The following is a 22205-nucleotide window of genomic DNA, read 5'->3' on the forward strand; positions in this document are numbered from 1 at the left end:
GCCGTCTGTTCGTCACCGATCGGGACGATCGCTCGGAGGCCCCGGGTAGTGTGACGAAGACGAAGCTGGCAGTGGCGCGGGACGGAGCGCCCGTGCTAGGCCAGCGGCCATTAAATCATCTCATAGCCATGGTTCACCACGTGTCATTCTTCGGCTGGCCGCCTCGTAACAATATATACATACGCGTTTGTGCGTATGTGTGCAGCACTACGTCACAGGGGATGACGGCTTCATGTTAACGAGAAATTGCAGCAATAAATATGAATATACCGCCGAAAATTGCATTGGTAGTCGGTCCATCTGGCGCAATACGAATGTATTCCCAGGATTTTTTTTTTTTTTTTGCTTTTTAACCCCAGCCAAGATTCAGAAAGGCGTGTTGATTCACTCCCGTAATTCCAACATGAATTCAACATGACGCAAAGCAGAAATTTCATTGAGAATGCTCAACTCTAGCACGGTGGCCACTTTTCCAATGAGTTTCAACTCGGCCTCAATAATCCACCAACACTAGCCCATCCTGGTCACAACAAAAATTCAACATGGCGTGTTGAGTCTGCTCATGAGAACTTCAACACTGTCTCAAGAAGCATTTTTGTAAGGGCAATGGGACATCCCGCCAGTAACGAAGGAGGAAGTAAAGAAAGCCTTAGGAGTAATGCAAAAGGGGAAAGCAGCTGGTGAGGATCATAACATCAGATTTTTTGAAGGATGGAGCAAATATTCTGCTCGAAAAACTAGCCACCCTTGTATACGCAATGCCTTGTGACCTCGAGCGTACCTATAGCTTGAAAAAGGCTAAAATTATCTTAATTCATAAGAAAGGAGACGTTAAGGACGAAGAATTACAGACCGATCAGCTTACTGTCCGTTGCCTACAAGGTATTTACTAAGGTAATCGCCAATAGGGTCAGGACAACCCTGCACTCCAATAATCAACCAAATGATCAGGCAGGCTTTCGTAAAGGATACTCGGCAATAGATCATATTCACGCTATCAATCAGGTGATAGAGAAATGCGCAGAATATAACCAGCCCCTATATATAGCGTTCATTGATTACGAGGAAGCTTTCGACTCAGTAGAAACCTCTGCAGTCATGCAGGCATTGCGGAATCAGAGTGTTGAAGAGTGTTATGTGAAAATATTGGAATACATTTATAACGATTGCACAGCTGGCATAGTTATCCATGAAGTCAGCAATAAAATTCTAATAAGGAAGGGTTTCCGGCAGGGAGACACGATCTCGCCGATGCTATTCACTGCCGCTTTACAGGAGGTATTCCGGGGCCTGAAATCAGAACAGTAGGGGATAAGAGTTAATGAAGAATATCTAAGTAATCTGCGATTCGCTGATGACATTGCCTTGCTAAGTCACGCAGGACATGAACTGCAAAGCATGATCAATGAGTTAGACAGGCAGAGCAGAACGGTGGGGCTAAAAATTAACATGAAGAAAACCAAAGTAATATTCAGCAGTATAACAAGAGAACAGCAGTTCGCAATTGGTGGCGAGGTGCTGGAAGTAGTAAGAGAATATGTCTATTTAGGGTAGGTAGTAACAGCTGATCCGGATCATGGGAGGGAAACAACTAGAAATGGCAGGTTCTCTCAGATCATGAATGGCAGTTTACCAATATCCCTCAAGGGAAAAAGTATACAACAGCTGTATCTTACCATGTATTCACGTATGGGGCAGAAACGGGAAGGCTAACAAAGAGGGTTCAGCTTAAGTTAAGGACAATGCAGCGAGCTATGAAAAAAAAATGATAGGTGTAACGTTAAGAGATCTGAAGCGGGCGGAGTGGGTGAGGGAACAAACGCGGGTTATGACATCATGGTCGAAATCAAGAGGAAGAAGTGGGCTTGGGCAGGGCATGCAATGCGATGGCAAGATAACCGCTGGCCCTTATGGGTAATGGAGTAGATTCCAAGAGAAGGCAAGCGTAGCAGGGGCCGGCAGAAAGTTAGGTCGGCGGATGAGATTAAGAAATTTGCGGGAATACGGTGGCCGCAACTGGCGAAGGACACGGTTAATTGGAGAGACATGGGAGAGGCCTTGGCCCTGCAGTGGGCGTAGTCAGGCTGATGATGATAATGATGATGACCAACACCGTGCTTACAAATTGGAGGTTTTTGGCAGGCATTTCCAACTGGGCGGGGGGGGGGGGGGGGGCGAGTGCGCTTAGCGCCCTTAGGATTACATGTAAACAAAAGTTCTCAACGCAGTTTTCTCGCTTCGCAGTGGACCTGTAATGTCGTCCCTTCGTTCAGAACAATCAAATTCATCCTAGAACAGGCTCTGAAAGTATGTAGTGTCATTTCGAACGCGATGTATATTTAAAACAACTACGCATGGGAGTGACTCTCGGCTGCGGGTACTGAAAGAGTTGCCGATATATTTTTGTCGTTTCATAGGATACTTATGAAGGCGGCTGTTAACAGTTGGCGAGTGCTTTGGAGAATAGTATGACAAAGTATGCTGCGTGATTTCGATGCAATCTTTATAAAATACCACGATAAATGTGTTTGTGAAGACGGGCATACCCCAAAAAGTGCTCTATCCGCTGGGCGTTTCCCTGAATCGCTCAAGCTCCTCGAATAGTCCGACATGCTGCCTTTCTGCTCGCATGTACTGAAGTTCAAATTAGACATCCTAGACTGGTTTACACTGAAAACAGTCCTCAATCATCGCAATAAGCGAACCACGCTCTGTGGCAGACGACTCACCGGGATTACACGCATAGGCGGCACTGGCACTGGCAGACGCCGGAGCCGCGGAGGCGGCCGCGGATATCGTCTGGCCGCCGTCTGCTACAGTGCGTGGTTTTCCTTTGTGCGCTTCTTGCCGTTTCAGGACTGCTTTATCAGGACAAAACCTTTATTGGCTCATACTGTCGTCCATCCGTTAACAAAGTGTGTCACACGCGTTTAAGTCGGGAACTAAAAAAAAATAGAAAAAAAACCGATGGTTGCTTCAGACAGAGGATGAAAAAATGAACCTATAAGCCATGTTTGGTGACTGTACAGCAATTAGATAATTAATTATAGGCAAAAGTGTCGAAGTGGCGTCGAAATAACGCGGACGTCGATATATCCACGGGAACGGTGTGAGGTCACATCCACCGGAAGTCGTCAAGGCATAGTGAAAATTTCCACAGAATGGTCGGAAAAACGTCGGATTTGTGTCAAATTAGATGATGAAATGTGTAATTAAGCGAAATTAACACTTGAAGATCCCCAAAAGAGTATAATTTGTGTATTGTTCTAACCACGGGAACGGCGTGACGTCACATCCACCGGAAGTCGTCACGGCGCAGTGTCCTCGGCTTCCACCTCTCAACACTTTAGTTGCCAAATTGTCGTCGCAATTTTTCAGGCAATGCTGACTAAGCTGTCTAGTTTGAACGACTGTATCAGTGAGCAAATGCAGCGCTCGCGACAACTTGTCGGACTACACGAGAAGCTTGCGCGATTCTGGAAAACAGCCAGAGGACAGACCGCCCTTTGGGAGTATGTCTGGCTTCACAAAAACAGATTTATCGTTGCGTATTACAAAGATTCGAAATGACAAAGAGTACTTTGTCGCTCTTCTTCAAAGCACTTTCCAACTGGTAACAAGTAGCCGCCTCCATGAGCACTTGAATAACACCATGAGTACACCATGAGTACCCTGTAAATTAAGAAAATATTTCTGAAAGTTTTGCTTACATGTGCTTTTATGGGCCGCTCTCCCGTTCCATACCGCGAGCAGGGAGTCACTCCCGTGCGCAGATGCTTTGAACATACACCGCCTTCGAAAAGACGCTGCATACTTCCAGAACCTGTTTAGGATTGTTCTGCACGAAGGGAGGACAGCACAGGCGCACTGCTAAATGAGAGAACTGCTTCGAAAACTTTTGCTTCCATGTATTCCTATGAGCGTAAGCCTACTTTTCATCTTCAAGTTTTCCAACGCTTATTTCATCCGGCGAAAGCGGCGTCACCGCATCTAGCTTACGTCACAGATCGGTGTTGGTCTTCAGTGCCCAAATGTCCTGAGAGGAGGGCACACACAGAACTCATTCTGTACTCACGTAACGCTTTCATTGCCTGCCATGTGGTCGAAATTACTATCCCCTTCCTCCTGGAGTACTTCGCTTCACTTGAACCCAGGAGATGCCAAACGGGTTTCAGCAGAGTAAGCGCTCTTTTTCATGGAGCATTAGTACTGGCCTCCAATTGAGTTTTCCTTTTGCTCCTCCTCCTCTGCTCGGTGCAAAGGAACGCAGCAGCAGTGCCCTTCGTATCTCCACTGGCAACTGGTTCGTTTTTATTTACTTAGTGCATTGGCTTACAACACCTCGTATATAGCTGGTGAACTGTGCGCAGCAGCCACTCTTCGTTCTACTGCATGTCTCCCACCATTATACCCTCGAGCATGGGTTCTGACGGCAGAAGCCAGCCCGGGCTCGCGACTCAAGGGTGCGGTCGAACCGCGCAGGCAAAGAGGCCCGCCGCCCCTTCGTCCAGCACGGTATATATACAAGCGTCAAGCAGCGACGTCACGGAGATGCGGCGGCGCTGGCTGCAAGAGTGACTTTCGTTGTGGTCACCAAATTCGGCGCACATTCGGAAAGCCGGCGCGGTGCTGAAGTAATCTGGCCAGCCCGCGCAGTAGAGAATTCTGGAGCATTAATCACATCGACCGGCTCCACCGCGCACCGGACGGCGGCTCGCTGCTACAGCGTTTGCGCTCGCACCCCCGCTCACGCATGGGTGTGGCGCTGCTCGAATACGAGCAACTAACTGAAGGCTCGCCCCGTACGGTACCTGCGCGCCTTAGCCTGCTGCCTCGGAGGTTCAGCGCGAGATCGTCGGCATCGTGGGAAAGCGGAGCACACCCCTATGCCTGTGCAGCAGCTGGCCAGAGCCGTCATACACGAGGAGCTCGAGGACCATCCCCTCGTGTTCGCCGACTGCTCAGTGGCCCGCGACAGCTGCTCGCTTGCAGCGGCGGCCACCATCCCCGTCCTGCGACTGCACAGCCAGCAACGCACCACCTTCCTGGACTCCTCCATTATGGCACAGCTGATGGGGATCCGGCTCGGGCTGGACCTACTGCTCACCCTCGTACCCCGCACGCAGAAGGTGAGCGCATTTTCATCATCACCGGCTGTCGTCCGCTTACGCGGGCGAAGCGCGCGATGGTCCTTCGCTTGCGTGTTGGATGCGTGTGGCCTGGGGAACGACGGGTGCGTCACGGTCTCGCGACGAGTGAAGTGTGCGACGGATGCGGTGCGGCGGAAACTAGAGCATCTGCTCCTTCGCTGTGCCGCGTTCGCCGATGCTCGTCGTGATATGCTCGCGGCCTGCAGGGCGCTGGGCATAGACGCTCTCACGGCGCTGTTGTGGCCGCACGGCAGTGAGCGCACCCGTGAGCGAACAATGGTGAGCCTCTGTGCATTCCTCGAACAGGCGGGCTTGACGTCCCGCCTGTTTTCCGCCAGGCAGTGACGCGCAGTGACCGAACGCTCCGCGTGTGCTACCTTGGACGAGGATCAGCTGGACGCCTCCAATCCAGCTGTATTGTGCTTTGTGGCGTGCGCATGTGTCTTTACTGTGCCCAACAAGATCTTCACGCGCGTGTGACATGTACATAGCTTACTGCGTTAATATGTAAATAGATTTATTGCCCAGTGTACCTTTCTCCCCCCTGTCCTTTCTACTATCCCCTCACCTCTTTCTTTTCACTTCTACACACTGCCTGCTATCAATTATTTCCGCTGCCTCAGCTCAGGTGCTTCCTGCAGCGATGGCAGATGGCGGGGCTAGCAAAAATCTTTTCCTTCCATTTATCAAGTTTTATTAAAACCAATAATTACTACTACTAGAAAAGAGCCCCGGAGAGCACATAACTTCACTTCACTTCACTTTATTCACCTTAAAGACCCCCTTCAGGGGGTATTACATAAGGGGTGGGTTAATATATTCAACAATAATAAATACATGTCATTGCACTATCATACAAGTGGTTACAGCGGATAAGAATGAAGATGGGCACGTGATGGCGGCAACATCGGCGGGGAGGGCATTCCAGTCCACAATGGTGCGGGGAAAAAAGGAACCTGAAAAAGTTGCAGTGCGCGATAGAGGCCGGGCGATCTGAAACGGGTGTGCAGTGCGGTGAGATATGCGGGTCGGATGAGAAATGTAAGGTGTTTGATTCAGAGAGCTATGGAAAAATTTGTGGAGCAAACACATGCAGGCGACGCGACGGCGAGTTTCAAGGCTTTCGAGACCGGAATTATTCTTTAGAGATGAAACGCTGATTGTATATGAATATGCAGAATGAACGAAGCGAATGGCGCGGTTTTGAACAGATTCGAGGGCATTTGTTAGGTATATTTGGTGTGGATTCCAGATGGTACTGGCGTACTCGAGTTTAGGTCTAATAAGGGTTTTGTAAGCTAGAAGTTTCTCGTGTTGTGGTGCATGACGAAGATGACGTTTTAGGAATCCTAGAGATCTGTTAGCAGATGATATGATTGTAGTAATGTGTGTTCGCCAAGAAAGATCGCTACAGAGTGTTACACCGAGGTACTTGAACGATTGGACGCTTTCTATAGATGAGTTGGCAGCTGTATAGGGGAAAATAAGGGGGTTGCGTTGACGGTGAAATGAGACGAGTTTGCATTTTTTTAGCGTTTAGTGTCATTAGCCAGAGGCCACACCATTCATGGACGCGGTTGAGGTCATTTTGAAGAACCACTTGATCAGAAATGTTAGTAACGGTACGATAAATTACACAGTCGTCGGCGAATATGCGGATGTTACACGATACTTGTGGCGCCAGATCGTTAATATATATTAAGAATAAAAGCGGGCCGAGCACAGATCCCTGCGGAACGCCGGATGTTATAGGGAGAGTTCTTGAGTTGTGATTGTTAATAGAAACAAACTGAGAACGTTTAGCTAGGAATTCTTTAATCCAGTCTAGAATATTAGGGTGCAAATTTAAAAAGGATAGCTTAAGTAATAGGCGTTGGTGTGGTACCTTGTCAAAAGCCTTCGCGAAATCTAAAAATAATGCATCGGTCTGTAGGTTACGGTCAAGATTAGCATGCAGATCGAAAGTGAAGATTGCCAATTGGGTCTCGCAGGAGAGTCCCCTACGAAACCCGTGCTGAGCTGGATGAAAAAAGTTGTTAGAATCGAGGAAGTTTATGACATGGGAATAGAGGACATGTTCCATGATTTTGCAAGGCACACTGGTAAAGGAGATGGGGCGGTAATTCTGTGGAGAGTCCTTTAGACCTGATTTGTGGACCGGAATGACCCTCCCAACCTTCCAGTCATCCGGTAGCATTCCTGCTGAAAGCGATTGCGAATACAATAAGGAAAGGTATATAGCTGAAATGTGTTTGGTGTTTTTCAGTATTTTGGAGTTGATCTCGTCCACTCCAGCAGCTGATGAAAGTTTTATTCTGTCAATATGGTTAGTTATGCCTTGCACTGTGATGTCAAGGGGTGGCATTCTTGGTAGTGTTACAGTAGGCGGAGTCGGTAGTGATGAGTTTGTTTCGTCTGTGTTTCGTCTCCACATCGCTCGCCGGTGCGGCGCCAAAGGAGTAACGTTCGCGCGCGCCGTCGATTATTCGAGAAGTTCGCAGATAATGTTACTCCTCGCCGCTATACAGAGCGCTATACCGGTCGGATCGTGCACATGCGTCAAACGGCTTGATTAAACTCCTACTGGCTTCGTCGTGTCGCGATCGTCTCTTCCTAATTCCCCCAATATGTCTGAAGGGATATCGTTATCAAAATTATAACGTTGAAGAGTAGCGTGCCGGCCGTTGCTAATCGAATTTTGCCGAGCTGTTTTAATTATCATGTGCGCAACCATCCTTCCACCGTTTGCGACCGTTTTGCTTAGTGATGTGCGACGTTTTGTGTTAAAAGGTGTGGCGTACGAGCAAATACTGTGTAATACGATGTGCTACGTGAGCAGCTGCGCACGAGATTATCAATCCCTCGAAATTTAGGGAACCTCCAGGAGAAGAGGCCAGACGACGAATAAGGGACTGAATCGGGCTATAGTAGCTGAATTCCAAGAAATTGCGTAGCCTGCTGTCAGGCGGCGAAATTGATCGCATTTCTGACGCATTAGCCTGAGTTGGTTGGTATCCTTGCTTGCATCGTTGTCCAATGGTTGAAACTATAATATCATTATCAATTGTTTTTTGTGAGAGATCCCGAGGTGTCTCAGCTATGAGCTCAGCTTCTGCGGATTGCTGTGCGCGCTGCAAAGCCAAAAACTGCCTCCTTTCGACACTGTGTGCTCTGTCTGCTGTCGCCTACGGTTGAAATACCGCGCCACCTGGATTCGAAAATCGCATTACTAAGGAGCGTAATCATCGGCCAATTTCTTCTGTGCTTTCATATTCGCAAGCTTCAACAAGTGTTTCAGTCCAACATCGGTACTATAGAATGATTCAATGACGCTAGGATCTCGGCAAAGTCTCGTAGTGTTATTTCCCAAATTAATTTAATTTCCCCTTTGTCTGTCTATCAGAACCTGGAGAACACAGCAAGTAAAACACCAAAACCCATCCCGATCAAGCAGAAGGCGCACGCTTCAATGCAAATTTTGAAAGAAGCAGCAAAATGACTGATCTATAGCTGAGCACAGTGAACATATATCTCGTCTGGAGTATAGAGAAAGACGCTTAGGTATGCGCTTGTGCAGCTAGCAGATCGCATTCGCCATATTCAAAGCAGCTCTTCACTGCCCAGTAATTCCGAAGTTCTGCGCAGCGAAAATAATAAGCACACAGGCCATATTAGAAGTTTCGTCGTGTGAAAAAGCTGCTCAGCGTCGCCCTACATCTTGCACTAGCAATCGGTTATATGCTGTACCAGCCCACGATTAGTTTCTCCCCATGCCTTGTGCTTTCGCTGCTGTAGCCAACTAGAATCCGAGAAGCATCCGATGCAGCGCTCCGCTGGGAATTCCGTCCGGCAAACAGATTCAAAAAAGTGCTGAACTACTCTTCGTGCATCAACAAACCTCAAGCGACGCGCACGCTTTGAAATGGTTACGCCAGTTGACTTCGAAAGCAGCGCAGCCTAGTCCTCCTGCTATTTCGCAGAATTTTGCCCACAGCCCACGTCGCTGCGACTGAAGCGCCTCTTTTGTTTACAAACATAACACTTCCCTATTCACACGAACTGAACAGCATAACATAGGGTGCGTACAGCGTAGCTGGGCCTTCTCGTCTGCAAGCACCCTAGTATAGTAGGGCGTGCCCACCGTATCGCGGACAGCTACGCGATCGACAGGCGTACCAGGCTTGAAGCGCGTCACTCCGGGGCCGACACTCTCGACGGTGCCGGCAGCCTCGTGTCCCAGAACACAGGGCAGCACTGTTCCCTCGGGCGCCGCTGGACCGTCCACCACGAGCCCATCGGTTGGACACACGCTCGTGTGCGCGATCTGCAAGGGAGAAGAAGCACTACGCTGTCTGGACGACTTTTCCGGCGTGTCAACGCAAGGGCACGCATGAAGCTTAAAGGACACTCTATGGTTTAAACTACGACCGCTAAGGAAGGGGAGGGAAAACTTTATTTTCAGTAATGCTTTTTCCTGCGGTTTGGGGGCATCTTCAGAGACCTCTTGGTTCTATACCCAGGAGCGTTCTTTGTCGATGTCGTTCGCCTCTAATTAATGGTCGGTTGCCTTCAGTCCAGGGCTCCGCTGGCCAGTAATTTATAGTTGAATTTCGTCTTTCATGTTTCGAACGATCAAAGTGATGTGTACTTGACGTCTAGGTCACGTGACAAACGGAAAAAACTGCACTATAAACGCTGATACATAGTTTTAACCCAATACAACACTTAAACCAGCCTGCTTCAATAGCCAGAATTACAGCAAACGACGTATCATCAGTTATATTCCTGCTTTTTCTTGTGTGCCTCACGTTACCTAAACATCAACTATACGTCACACCCATCGTTCGGATGATGAAACCAAAACCGAAACAGCGTCAAGAAAAAAATCTGTTATAATGTATTTACCGGTCGTAGGCGAATGCTGCGGGGTGCTCCATGCATACCAATGCCTAACGCGTCGTCCCCACACAGCGCTAAAGCGGACCGGTTGGTTGTCAGATGTCAAAGTCTCGCTACAGTGCAAGGATAGGCAAGTGCAGCCTGGTCTGAAAATACACGAGGTATGAAAGCAGCCCTCTTGACGGCGGCTAAAGTGTTGTCGTTTAATGCTTTCTTGCCCATGGAAGCTTTCTTGCAACGGGGGCTTTCTTGTAACAGACTGGCACTGTGTTTGGCTGCAAATGGCTGATGACCGCCGTATGTAGACGATTTCCCTCATTGCTGTTTTAACGCAATAGCGTTAAAGGCTTCGTTCACCAGAAAATTCGGTATCGGCGTTGTGAGCGAAAAATCACGGGCATGTTTCTGGCAGGTGGTCTCCAGAGAGCAACTTAGGAGACAGGTGGGCCACCTAGGTAGCATGACCTGGCGGCGTTATTACAACCTGCCCCCGGATAGTGAGCAAACTAGGCAGCGTGGCAGGCAACGGTTTAATAATGTTTGGTCGCTCGGGAAGAGCAACCTGGGTCGCACAAGGTCCACCGCTGGAAGCGCATCGCTTAACCGCTGCAGCACTGCGCCAGGAGCGGTATGGAGGCCCCCAGGGATCTGTGAACGTAAAGTCGAGAATGACAAGCTCCGCATGTATGGGCATTGAACCATTAACGTTGTAGTGACGTACCCTTAACGCGGAGCTTAAGTGCCCCCTCCACATTTTTGTCGCCATCAGCCAAAACAAAAAGGAGCTAGCAGTCATTGCACCCCAGGACAGGGTAATGTTTCATGGTGGCGCTGATAATAGTCGTAAATTATTTGCGCAGACAATTTATAAAAAGTCATTCCATACGAAGTATATGAAAAGACAATCACCTGGTAGCGATGAGAGCCGAACCTATACTATTGCTGGAGAGGCATTGGCAGGCCGGTGCTGCTGGCATTACTGTGTTAAAGGCTAAACCCGATACCGTCGAAAGATAACCGGTACCGCAGCTCAGATGACAGAACTCTGCCCGCGGCAAGAAGAAACCTTGGGCTCGGACACCCCGGAGGCCTTTTTGTTTTTGTTTTTGTAGAATATAAGCTACTTATAGCAACACCTGTCAAGTTGCTTTAGACACGCCCCATGTAAGCAGCGCCCCGCCGCTCAGGCTGAGAGGTCAGTGTGCTCGGCTGCTGAGTCGAGAACCCGGGTTCGATTCCGTTGCACCGACCTCGTTTCGATGCAGGCAAAGCGCACGGACGCTATAGCACCTGGAGCTCTTAGTGGTTAAACTATTCATGATACTGAATACCATACCCGAATGAACAGCTTGCTCTTCAGAAAGCTCATGCTACGGCGTACGAATTAACCTAAGTCGGAAATAGAACATAGAGTTCCCACCTTTTCCTTGACTGGCACGGTAAATTTCTTGCGTGTTTTACATGCGTATAAAAAGGGGAATCTAGAAGCACAAACTTTGATCACTTCTCTGGTCTTTATAAAAGGTTGAAACTTTGTAATGTAACATACAACATGAGCTTGCCCACTTTATAGTATTCTCATCTGGCACGCACTTCGGGTGAGAGTGTTTCAAGCTCGACTACAACCACTCAGACCTGCATACAGAACCAGCCACGTTCAACTCCGGTGGGAGGGGCTTCCCTCGTGCGTGCCGTGATCAATGAAGCGTAATGGGCGCAATACCAGAGCTGCCGCACCTTGATTCGCACTTCACCCTGCTTGGGAGCGGCCACTTCGATGTCCTCAATCTTGAGTGGTTCGCCCACCTTCCAGGCCACGGCCGCCTTGCACGTGATCGGCTGCGAGGAATGCGCGGTTGGTAGGTTCGATGCAAATAGCCTGTTCACTGAATTGGAACAGTGGGCATGCTAACAGTGGTTCACTCGTCCTAACAGCTCCTCACTCGCCAACAGTTCACTCGTCCGAACAAACGAGACAAGGTGCAAAGAATCATCATCATCAGCCTGACTACACCCACTGCAGGGCAAAGGGCTCTCCCATGTCTCTCCAATTAACCCTGTCCTTTGTCAGTTGCCGCCACTGTATCCCCGCAAACTTCTTAATCTCATCCGCCCACCTAACTTTCTGCCGTCCCCTGCTACGTTTGCTTTCTCTTGGAATCAACTCCGTTACCCTTAAGGACCAGCGGCTATCTTGCCTTCGCATTACATGCCCTGCCCATGCCCATTACTTACCCCTTAATTTCAACTAAGATGTCATTAACCCGCGTTTGTTCCCTCACCCACTCCGCCCTCTTCCGATCTCTTAACGTTACACCTATCATTTTCCTTTCCATAGCTCGCTGCGTTGTTCTTAACTTAAGCTGAACCTTCTTTGTTAGCCTCCACGTTTCTGCCCCATAGACTTGTAGAATACGTGGAAATAATTCTCTGCAGAATGGGGAGGACCGGGATTCTTTCCTTCGTGAGATGCGCAACGTTGGGAAAGCATAACGAACCACACGGCGTGGCCCAGACTCAACCGCCCCAGGAATCTAAATTTCTGACTATGGCAGTACCTGACAGTGCCGCTAAACAGTCCATAACCTGGAAATGATAAATGACAAAGGGCTCCCATGAATTTTCATGCCGGTAGAGTTTTGCGAGTGCCAACGCGCGGGAGCACCGAGCGCCTGTTAGCGGCCTCACTGCGATGGCAAACAGAAAGTGAGAAAAGAAGCCCATGCCGGTGCTCATGACTACGAGGTCTGTTAGAAAAGTATCCGACCTTTGGCCAGAGAAAAAAAACTGGCATAAGTGGAGCGTTGGAAACCTAATCATCTTCGAAGTAGTCTCCTTGGACTCCACACACTTCAAAAAAGCAGTCAGCATCACTTTGACGTTGCTGCGCATTTGGCAGGCCTTCTTTGGTATTGGTGACGTGGAATGCTTCCACTGTGGCGACTGGGATTTGGTTTCCGGGTCGTACCCCGTACACCCAAGACTCGTCAGCAGTTATTAAGGTGTTGATGAAGTCGGGGTCACTGTTTGTGGAATCCAGCATGTCATGCGAGACTTCAACACGAAGCTGGTTTTGCTCCATCGTGAGCAGCTTCGGCACAAATTTTGCCGCAACTCTCTCCATGGCCAAATCTTCGGTGATAACGGAATGTGCAGAAAAATTGGTGATGTACACCTCTTCCGCAATTTCTCAGATAGTCACAGGACGGTCCGGCATCACCACAGCGTTCACTTCGGCAATGACCTGGTTATTTCGGCATGTTGATGGCAGACCGGAGGGTGGCTCGCTCTCCACTGATGTGCGGCCGTCTTTAAACCAGCTGTACCACTGCTTAATCTGTGTGCTGCTCATAGCATCGTCACCGAAAGCCGTCTGATTATTCCGAATGGTTTCGATTTGGTTGTCACCCAGTTTCTGGCAAAATTTGATGCAGTAGCGCTGCTCCTGTCGCGCCGCGATTTTCCTTGCAATAAAAACCGACGAGAGCACTGCGCACTCCCACACTCAAACACTGCGTCCCAGCGACTGACGCTATCGGCACGCGGGAAAAAATTCGTGCATGCGCACGAAGGTTCAATCAAGGCGGAAAGCTGGGCTAGTTGGTGTGTCATAGTTAATTAAAAGACTAGCGCATAAAACTAGGACAAAGAGAAGGAGACAGGACGAGCGCTAATCAAGGACGAGGTTCAAGGTCGGCTTATGCAAGCGCGCTTGCTTCATATCCATCAGGTGTTCGCAAAAAAAAAAAAATAGTCGGATACTTTTCTACAGACCTCGTATGTACCGTTGCGGCCACTGTCAGTACGTGATATTAACACGTACTACACGGTATTTTCCTTTACCTGGAGTTTTTTTTTCCTTTCTGAAATAAAAACACCGACTCATTCGATGCTGGGAAACTTTCCAGCCAAAAATAAAGTAACCGCTTAAAGTTGTACAGCTATTCGCGCAGCTGAAGGTCGGCTCCAGTGTCATTGTAGCAATGCAAACTTGCATCTAGCAGCCTTGAGAACGCACAGCTAGAGGAAAAATAGCGCCAAACCATGCACACCACAAGAAGGAACGAGGACGAGACACAAGCGCTAAGTATGCACCAACTAGCCCAAAAAGAGGTGTTAATGAACGCACAGCTGGCGTCACTAGATGGAGGCCTGTTCCTCAGTACTGTTTGTTCCTCGTTCCTCTCGTACCTATGTCCGTGAGAGTTGAGATCGGCCAACTGTTTTAGTATGTGGGGACTAATTAGCTAGGATGAAGCGATGGCGTAGAGGTAGAGCATCCGCCTCGCGTGCAAGAAGACCGAGGCTCGAATCCCGATGCCACGCAATTCTCCACCGGATTAAAAAAAAAACTCCGCGTTTCGTTGGAATTGCATAACCAGGCTTGGAGTGCGGCCTGACTTCAGTGACCAGAACCGACAACGCACTTCCTCACCAGAACAGGATTTGCCCACCCTGGCGTAGTACTTGGCCACAACCTTCTAAGAACAAACCAATTAACCCTCGGCCCTCAGTCCCCAGCGGCTGCGGAGCAACTGACCAAGGCGGCGGTCAGATCTGTGACGCAGCGGAGGGTGCTAAGAATCTCTGGCTCCGGACAGGCCGCCATTGGAAATTGAACCTGTCAACGTTTAACGCAAGAACCTTATCAAGTGAGGCTAGCTTAGCGGTGCTATTGGAGGAATTAGCTGGTATTAAATGGGATGTCATAGGGCTTAGTGAGGTTAGGTGGACAGATGAGGCGTACACAGTACTAAAGGGCGGGCATGTACTGTGCTATCATGGATTAGCATATAGGCGAGAACTAGGTGTGGGATTTCTCATTAATCAGGATATAGCTGGCAACATCGAGGAGTTTTACAGTATTAACGAGAGAGTGGCAGCTATCGTAATTAGACTTAATAAGAGGTACAAGCTGAAGGTGGTGCAGGCCTACGCGCCTACATCAAGCCATGATGACCAGATAGTTGAAAGCTTCTATCAGGATGTGGAATCGGCAATGACCAAAGTAAAATCACAGTACACTGTACGCATGGGCGACTTCAATGCAAAGGTAGGTACAAAAAGCAGGCTGGAGACAAGGCGGTAGGTGACTATGGCATAGGTTCTAGGAACAGTAGGGGAGAGTTATTAGTAGAGTTCGCCGATAGAAATAATTTACGGATTATGAATACCTTCTTGCGCAAACGAGGAAACAGGAAGTGGACGTGGAAGAGCCCCAATGGTGAGACTAAAAATGAAATAGACTTCATACTGTGTGCACACCCTGGCATCGTAGAGGATGTGGAGGTCCTCGGTAAGGCCCGTTGTAGCGACCACAGAATGGTAAAGTGTCGTGTTAGCTTAGATTTGAAGAGGGAACGGAGGAAACTGGTGAAGCGAAAGGCTATTAACGAGTTAGCATTAAGAGGGAAGGTAGAGGAATTCAGAATGTCGCTGCAAAACAGATTTTCTGCTTTAACTGAACAAGAAGACCGTAGTGTTGAAACAATTAATGATAATCTTACAGCTATTGTTACAGAGTGCGCCGCAGAAGTAGGTGGTAGGATGGTTCGAAAGGATATCAGCAAGCTATCTCAGGAGACTAAAGATCTGATTAAGAAACGCCAAAGCATGAGGACGTCTAACTCCACAGACAGGATAGAACTAGCAGAGCTGTCGAAATTAATAAATAAGCGCAAGGTAGCCGACATAAGAAAGCTTAACATGGAGAAAATCGAGCATGCTCTAAGGAACGGAGGTAGCTTAAAATAAGTGAGGAGAAAACTGGGCATAGGTAAAAACCAGATGTATGCGCTAAAAGACAAACAGGGCAATGTCATCACCAATATGGATAAGATAGTTGAATTAGCCGAAGAGTTCTGCACAAATCTATACAGCAGCGAATGTAATCATCAAGTTACTGAGGGAGGCAGTCGAGCACAGCAATGGGACATCCTGCCAGTAATGAAGGAGGAAGTAAAGAAAGTCTTAGGAGCAATGCAAAGAGGGAAAGCAGCTGGTGAGGATCAGGTAACAGCAGATTTGTTGAAGGACGGAGGAGAGTTTGTGCTACAAAAACTAGCCACCCTGTATACGCAATGCCTTGTGACCTCGGGATTACCAGAAACTTGGAACAACGCTAACATTATCTTAATTCATAAGAAAGGAGACGTCAAGGACTTGAAGAATTACAGACCAATCAGCTTATTGTCTGTTGCCTACAAGGTATTCACTAAGGTAATCGCTAATAAAGTCAGGACAACCTTGGACTTTAGTCAACCAAATGATCAGGTAGGCTTTCGTAAAGGATACTCGACAATAGACCACATTCACACTGTCAATCAGGTGATAGAGAAATGCGCATTATAGTTTTTATGTTAACAAGCACGACCGCAATAAAATTGAAGGTTATCACCGGTGACCATAACAACCGCACATCTACAAAATGTTTCTGCAACCGCACCCGAAGCACCTGTTTAATTTCGGTGCCCCGCAAAAAACTAGCAAGCTGCGCAACATTCGCGTGAGAATCGTACAAGGTGCCCCAAGAGGATACCAGGACGCCATTCTGATGGAGCTGGAGGGCGCGCACTGCCACTTCTACCGCGCATCGACAGCGTCAGTGACGCACCAGTCCGACAGTGATACTAGCGAGAGGGTCAAGCACTTGCCTTTCCCTGCGTAGACATGTCTTCAGAGCACCAAAGGCCCACTGAGTGCACACTATTCAAGATGGATGTCAGTCTCGTTTCGCGCGGATGAAACCACTTCCTTCTCTTCATCTAGGCTGCCGAAGAAGTTGGGATGTTCACCACGACGAAGCCAAACTTTCGAATGAATGAGCATTTATTAGTAGAAGAAGTGGTTGTAGTTGTTTCATGTGGCGCTTTCAGTCCAGGGCTTCTGGCTCCTGCTGACTTTTTCGCGAGGGTGAGCACCGCCTCCTATCTCCCAGAAGCAAGGACGAAGAAAGAACATTAAAGGGGTCCAGAAATTATTTCGATGCGCATATTCTAGTGAAACAGATCTGTTGATGGGATCTTTGTGGGTATTCGAGCGAAATTTGAAAGCTCTTCGCGGGCCCTATATTTTACCCTATATTTTATAAATATATATATATTTTTTAAATTGCTGTTCGCAGCAGCTCGCAACAGATCAGGACGAGGCACCTCACCGCATGCCCTTTACCCAGAAGACGTCAGTGGGCCGAAGAGCGAGCTTGAAGACACTCAAACGTTCATGGAAACCCCTGACTGACAGTGCCCAAGCGACGAACGACTCCTAGACGCCGTTTGCGAGAAAACCTCTCCTTGTCTTTTTTCGCTGAACAAGTATTCGGCTCTCGATAACACACGGCAAAACACACAAAAAAAGCGACGCAGAGTTCTAAGACGATGGTTTAACGCTGTCACATACTCTCGTAGCTTAGAACCCTTTACTCAGACCATCTGCATTTCGGTTCTCACTTTCCTTTTTATATTTTACGTCGAAGTTGTACTCTTGCAATATGAGGCTCCATCTCAGGTGTCCGCCACTCTTGCCTGACATTAGCTTCAGCCATGGCAGAGGGCTATGGTCGGTCTCGGCTGTGAATTTTGTAACTTGGATGTAGCAAGACAGTTTTATGCGAAGCATACTAAAATAGCCCATCCCAGCTCCTCGAGCGCGGCGGTGTCGTTACCATTGACCTTTCGTGACCTCCATGTCATACCACGTGATGCGTGACGTCACAGCAGATGAAAAACGGGGGCCCAACTCGCGCCGTCGCGCGAGGCGTCGTGACCAAGGATGACCACGTGGTGCGCGACGTCACAGCAGATGAGAAACGGGGGCCCAGCCCGCGCCGTCGCGCGAGACGTCGCGACCAAGAAGGAACACGTGATGCGTGACGTAACGACATAGGAGAAACAGGGCCCCAGCTCGCGCCGTCGCGCGAGGCGTCGCGACCAATGTGTTTCCTGCTTCTGCCGCTAGGTGCGCTGCAGTGAACACGTGATGCTGGAGCGGCGGTATACAAGGGGGTGCGCCTGCCTCTGCTAGGCGTACACGCGATAGAGATGCCTCCTAGAGACAGGGCTGCTCGTTGGAATGAGAAGCAAAAGTTGCGGCGTGCTACAGAGACTGATGAAGAGCGTGAAGAACGTCTAGCCAAGCGGCGTGCTCGATATGCAACTCGGCGACAATATGCTTCGCATCTGACTAGGCTTAACCTAAGCTAAGCCTCAGCCATTTTTTTGTATGGTCCATACTATGCACAAGCACACTTTCTCAGAGATGCTGTATGATTCCTCTCGCGGCGTCAATTTACGACTGAGGTACAGCACGGGGTGTTCTTCATTCTTTTTGTTCGCCTGAGAAAGCACGACACCTAGGCCACGGTTGCTAGCATCGCACTGGAGAACGAATTCACGTGAAAAATCTGGTGAAACCGGCACAGGTCGCGATGACAGAGCTTCCTTCAAATTTTGGAAGCCCTCCTGCTTGGCGCATGTTCAGTTGACTAATCAGCCTCCTGCTCCCGTAGGCTGTGTGTGAGCGGACTTGCCACTTCCGAGTAATTCGGCATGTAGTGCTGGTAGTAACCAGTCATACCGAGAAAAGATCGCACGTCCTTCTTGGTTGCCGGCATGGAGAAATCTCTGATAGCCGCAGCTTTAGTTTTCATGGCCTCATGCTTTCTCGCCCTATTTCGTGTCCCAGGTATGTCACTTGTCCTGTGCTTTCCTCTCTTCGTCCCTCGTCGTTTTGCGCGGTTGCAGTATGCACTCCAATGTCACTTTTGCTCTACCTATCTGGCACTTTTTCACTTTCAGGATCAATCCTGCGGCCCTAAACCTTTCGAAAACTTTTTAAGGTGTTCTACGTGAGACCTCTAGTGTATTTGAAAATACAGCTACATCATGCAGATAGGGCAATGCGAATTCACTGAGACCATCAAGCACCCGGTCCATTAATCTAGAGTTTTTTAATTCCAAAACTCATAGTAATTGGCAGAAAAACTCCGAAAGGTGTGATGAACGCCGCAGAGCGACTGGCTCGTTCAGTTAAAGGCACCTGCCAGTAGCCTGTCACCAAATCAGAGGTAGAAATAAGCGTAGCCCCGCTTGCCAATAGCACCGTATCACAGAAAAGCCGAGGTCGTCGTCGGCGGTGTTGGGCGTAAGCAAAATTCCCAGAAGCGTTAATAAATAAAACCGAGTAGGAAATTGGTCGTGTTGGGGATTCGAGCCAGGGCCTACGCAGTGCGAGACGAGCACGCTAACCAGTCCGCCACGCCAGCTCGATGGTTTGCGCGTCTATATACTGTCGCCTGCACTGATCCGTTAGTACACAGGAGCATCAGCAGCAGTCATAAAAGGCGCGTCTAGTCAATACGGTGTTGTCATAAGGATGTGCGGCGAACAACGCAGTGCACGTCCAAGGCGAGTTCACCACGAAGCTTGCGGCTTGCTACGATTTGTCCAACAGGCAAGGCGTCGTGCAGAACGCGCGATGGCGTTCCGTGGACTCCCTGGCAGCGCTGCAACACGCTATCGCGTTCCACTCTTGCAGGCGAAGCTTAAGCGCCCATCGAAATTTTCTGTGCGATGTCAGTGCACTTGAAAGATACCCAGGTGGTCGAAATAATCCCGGAGCACTCCACTACCGCGCCTCTTCCTTTCTTCCTTCAACATCATCATCAGCTTGACTACGCCCATTGCAGGGCAAAGGCCTCTCCCATGTCTCTCTATTTAACCTTGTCCTTCGCTAGTTGCGCCCACCGTATTCCCGCAAATTTATTAATCTCATCCGCCCACCTAACTTTCTGCCGCCCCCTGCTACGCTTGCCTTCTCTTGAAACCCACTCCGTTACCCTCAATGACCAGCGGTTATCTTGCCTTCGCATTACATGCCCTGCCCAAGCCCACTACTTCCTCTTGATTTCGACTAGGATGTCATTAAGTCGCATTTGTTCTCTCACCCACTTTGCCCGCTTCCGATCTCTTAACGTTACATCTAACATTTTTATTTCCATAGCTCGCTGCGTTGTCCCTAACTTAAGCTGAACCCTCTTTGTTAGCCTCCACGTTTCTGCCCCATAGGTGAGTACCGGTAAGATACAGCAGTTGTATGCTTTTCTCTTGAGGGATATTGGTAAACAGCCATTCATGATCTGAGAGAAGCTTTCATATGCGCTCCACCCCATTCTTAAGCCTGGAATACATGAAGCGTTTTTGAGGCGATTTTCGCCGGACGGCGCAGATTTGACGCCCGGCGTCGAGAAAAACGCCCGCCGCCGCCGATCAAGACCGCCTAGATTTTGACGCGCGGCGTCCGGTGAGACCTTTTATGCGTAGCATATTGCAGTCACTCAGTTCAGCCCTTGGGCGCGGCCGGGCAGCCACCAAACCACGTGACGTGACGTTCCCAAACCACGTGAAAAAAAGAAAAAACCACGGCTGAGCATGGTGGCGGTTGCCACCGCCCCGTTTCAAAGGGGGCGCTCCTATCCATCCATCCATACGTCACGGAAGAAAAGCTGCTGAGAAAATCGAGTGCCGCCAAGCAATACCTCGCGGAAAAAGACCGCGCAATATGCAACGCATTCTTGGCTTAACCAAGCTAAGCCTGGGCATCTTTTTTTCCTTCCTCCATGGGTGAGACCAAGCGGCGAATGAAGCGAGCCAATAGCAGCGCAGTAAGCCCGCTCTTCCGTTCCTCTGCCTGCCGCCGCCAACATGGCCGCCATGGCCGACGAGCTACGCAGTGTTTTTGGCACGGAAATGTTATTGTCGTGAAAATAAACGCTTCATCAGACTTGAAATGTCGCTTTTTTTGGAGAACACGGTCGAATCTTAGATCGGAATGTCTGCGCTCCCTCACTGAAGCGAATGTGTCCAAGACAACCGCAGCCGCAGGTGTCCGCGGCTGAGTGGGCGTCCAAAAGTACGCGACGGTATGCATGCGAGTACGCAAATCTTTATAGATACTTAAGCGCGCGTGCTAAAATTTGTACAATGGTGTCGAAGTGAAACTTTCCTGATTTTAACAGAATGGTCAGTGTTGCTGTTCTCACAGACCTCCTTGCACAATGGTGTTTGCCACTTGTTGATCACATTTGCTTTCGCGTCGAGGGATACGCGGCGGCGCGCCGCCGCTTCAACGCTCCATGTATCTCCAGCCGGGCGTCGCGCCGCCGCGACGTTTTCTGCCGCGCGAATGTCGTCGAAAAAAATGTCGCATGTATCCCGGGCTTTATTCTTCTAGTTATTTACCTCTCATGATCCGGATCAGCGGTCACTACCTGCCCTAAATATACATATTCTCTTACTACTTCCAGCACCTCGCCGCCAATTGCGGACTGCTGTTCTTTTGCTAGGCTGTTGAATATTACTGAGATTTCCACACAACTTACCTGTGTGACACTCGCACATTGCTCCACACACCTCGAGAGACAATGTATGTTTCGGTGCTGACCTCCACGTCACCCTTGGAATGACGTCTATGGTCTCAAGCACCAGCTGAGAAACATGCCAGTCCATAGAGCTCGTGAAGATAGGTCTGTTACTCTTTCGTTTAATATTGATGGGCTGCCCATTTCTAGAAGTTTCAGAATGGAGTTATGGATAATTCAGTGTTCGGTTCTTCAATGTTGCAGAACTGCACCTTCTGTTGTAGGTTTGTTTGCGGGAACATCAAAGCCAGCCTCGGGCCAGTTAGTTCCCGTCTCCATTCCCCACTGACATGGGGCAGCTTATTTCGTGCGGCCTTAAATTTGAAGGTTAAATTTTCGAAGTTGTGGAGAGGAGTTTGATCTTCTCAGCACAAGCGCGGTCTGTTATCCTCTGCAGCAGAGGCCTTATGCGTAATCTGGGTGCCCAAAATGCTCTGTAGAAAGCATGAATGTCAGCAGCGGGGGTTTCTTCTCTTGAAAATGCTCGACACTTCCAACGGACGATTCTTTCAGGCGCCAGACTCACCCAAGCCACCACCACGACGTGTTTATTCTTACGTCGCTACCCACTGACTGCACCACAAGTGTCCCTCTTGACTTCATGCACTTGATGTACCTTCGTGGCATGAAAAAAATGTTAGTTATGGCTGGGTGTGCAGCTGAGTGTGCGTCTGGGGCATGCAGAGCAACGGAAGTCGTGCGATGTGAGCACCTCCTTAGGCGCACACGTTCCCAGTGGC

General features: G+C 49.1%; 1 protein-coding gene across 1 annotated transcript in view; it reads right to left on the reverse strand.

The window, feature by feature from the left end:
* Positions 1–16720, reverse strand: part of LOC149344736 (alcohol dehydrogenase class-3-like) — a 99296-nt gene extending 82576 nt beyond the window's left edge. Inside the window, exons 1-3 of the mRNA XM_089546345.1 lie at positions 16703–16720; positions 11787–11888; positions 9327–9474 (exon numbers count right to left, since the gene is read on the reverse strand). Of these exons, the coding sequence (XP_089402471.1) occupies positions 9327–9474; positions 11787–11888; positions 16703–16720 (268 nt within the window). The remainder of the gene's footprint in view (positions 1–9326; positions 9475–11786; positions 11889–16702) is intronic.
* Between the last annotated feature and the right edge of the window lie 5485 nt (positions 16721–22205).

This window comes from Amblyomma mixtum, chromosome 5 (assembly GCF_055824585.1).
Source record: "Amblyomma mixtum isolate Tamu chromosome 5, ASM5582458v1, whole genome shotgun sequence".
NCBI classification, from domain to species: domain Eukaryota; kingdom Metazoa; phylum Arthropoda; class Arachnida; order Ixodida; family Ixodidae; genus Amblyomma; species Amblyomma mixtum.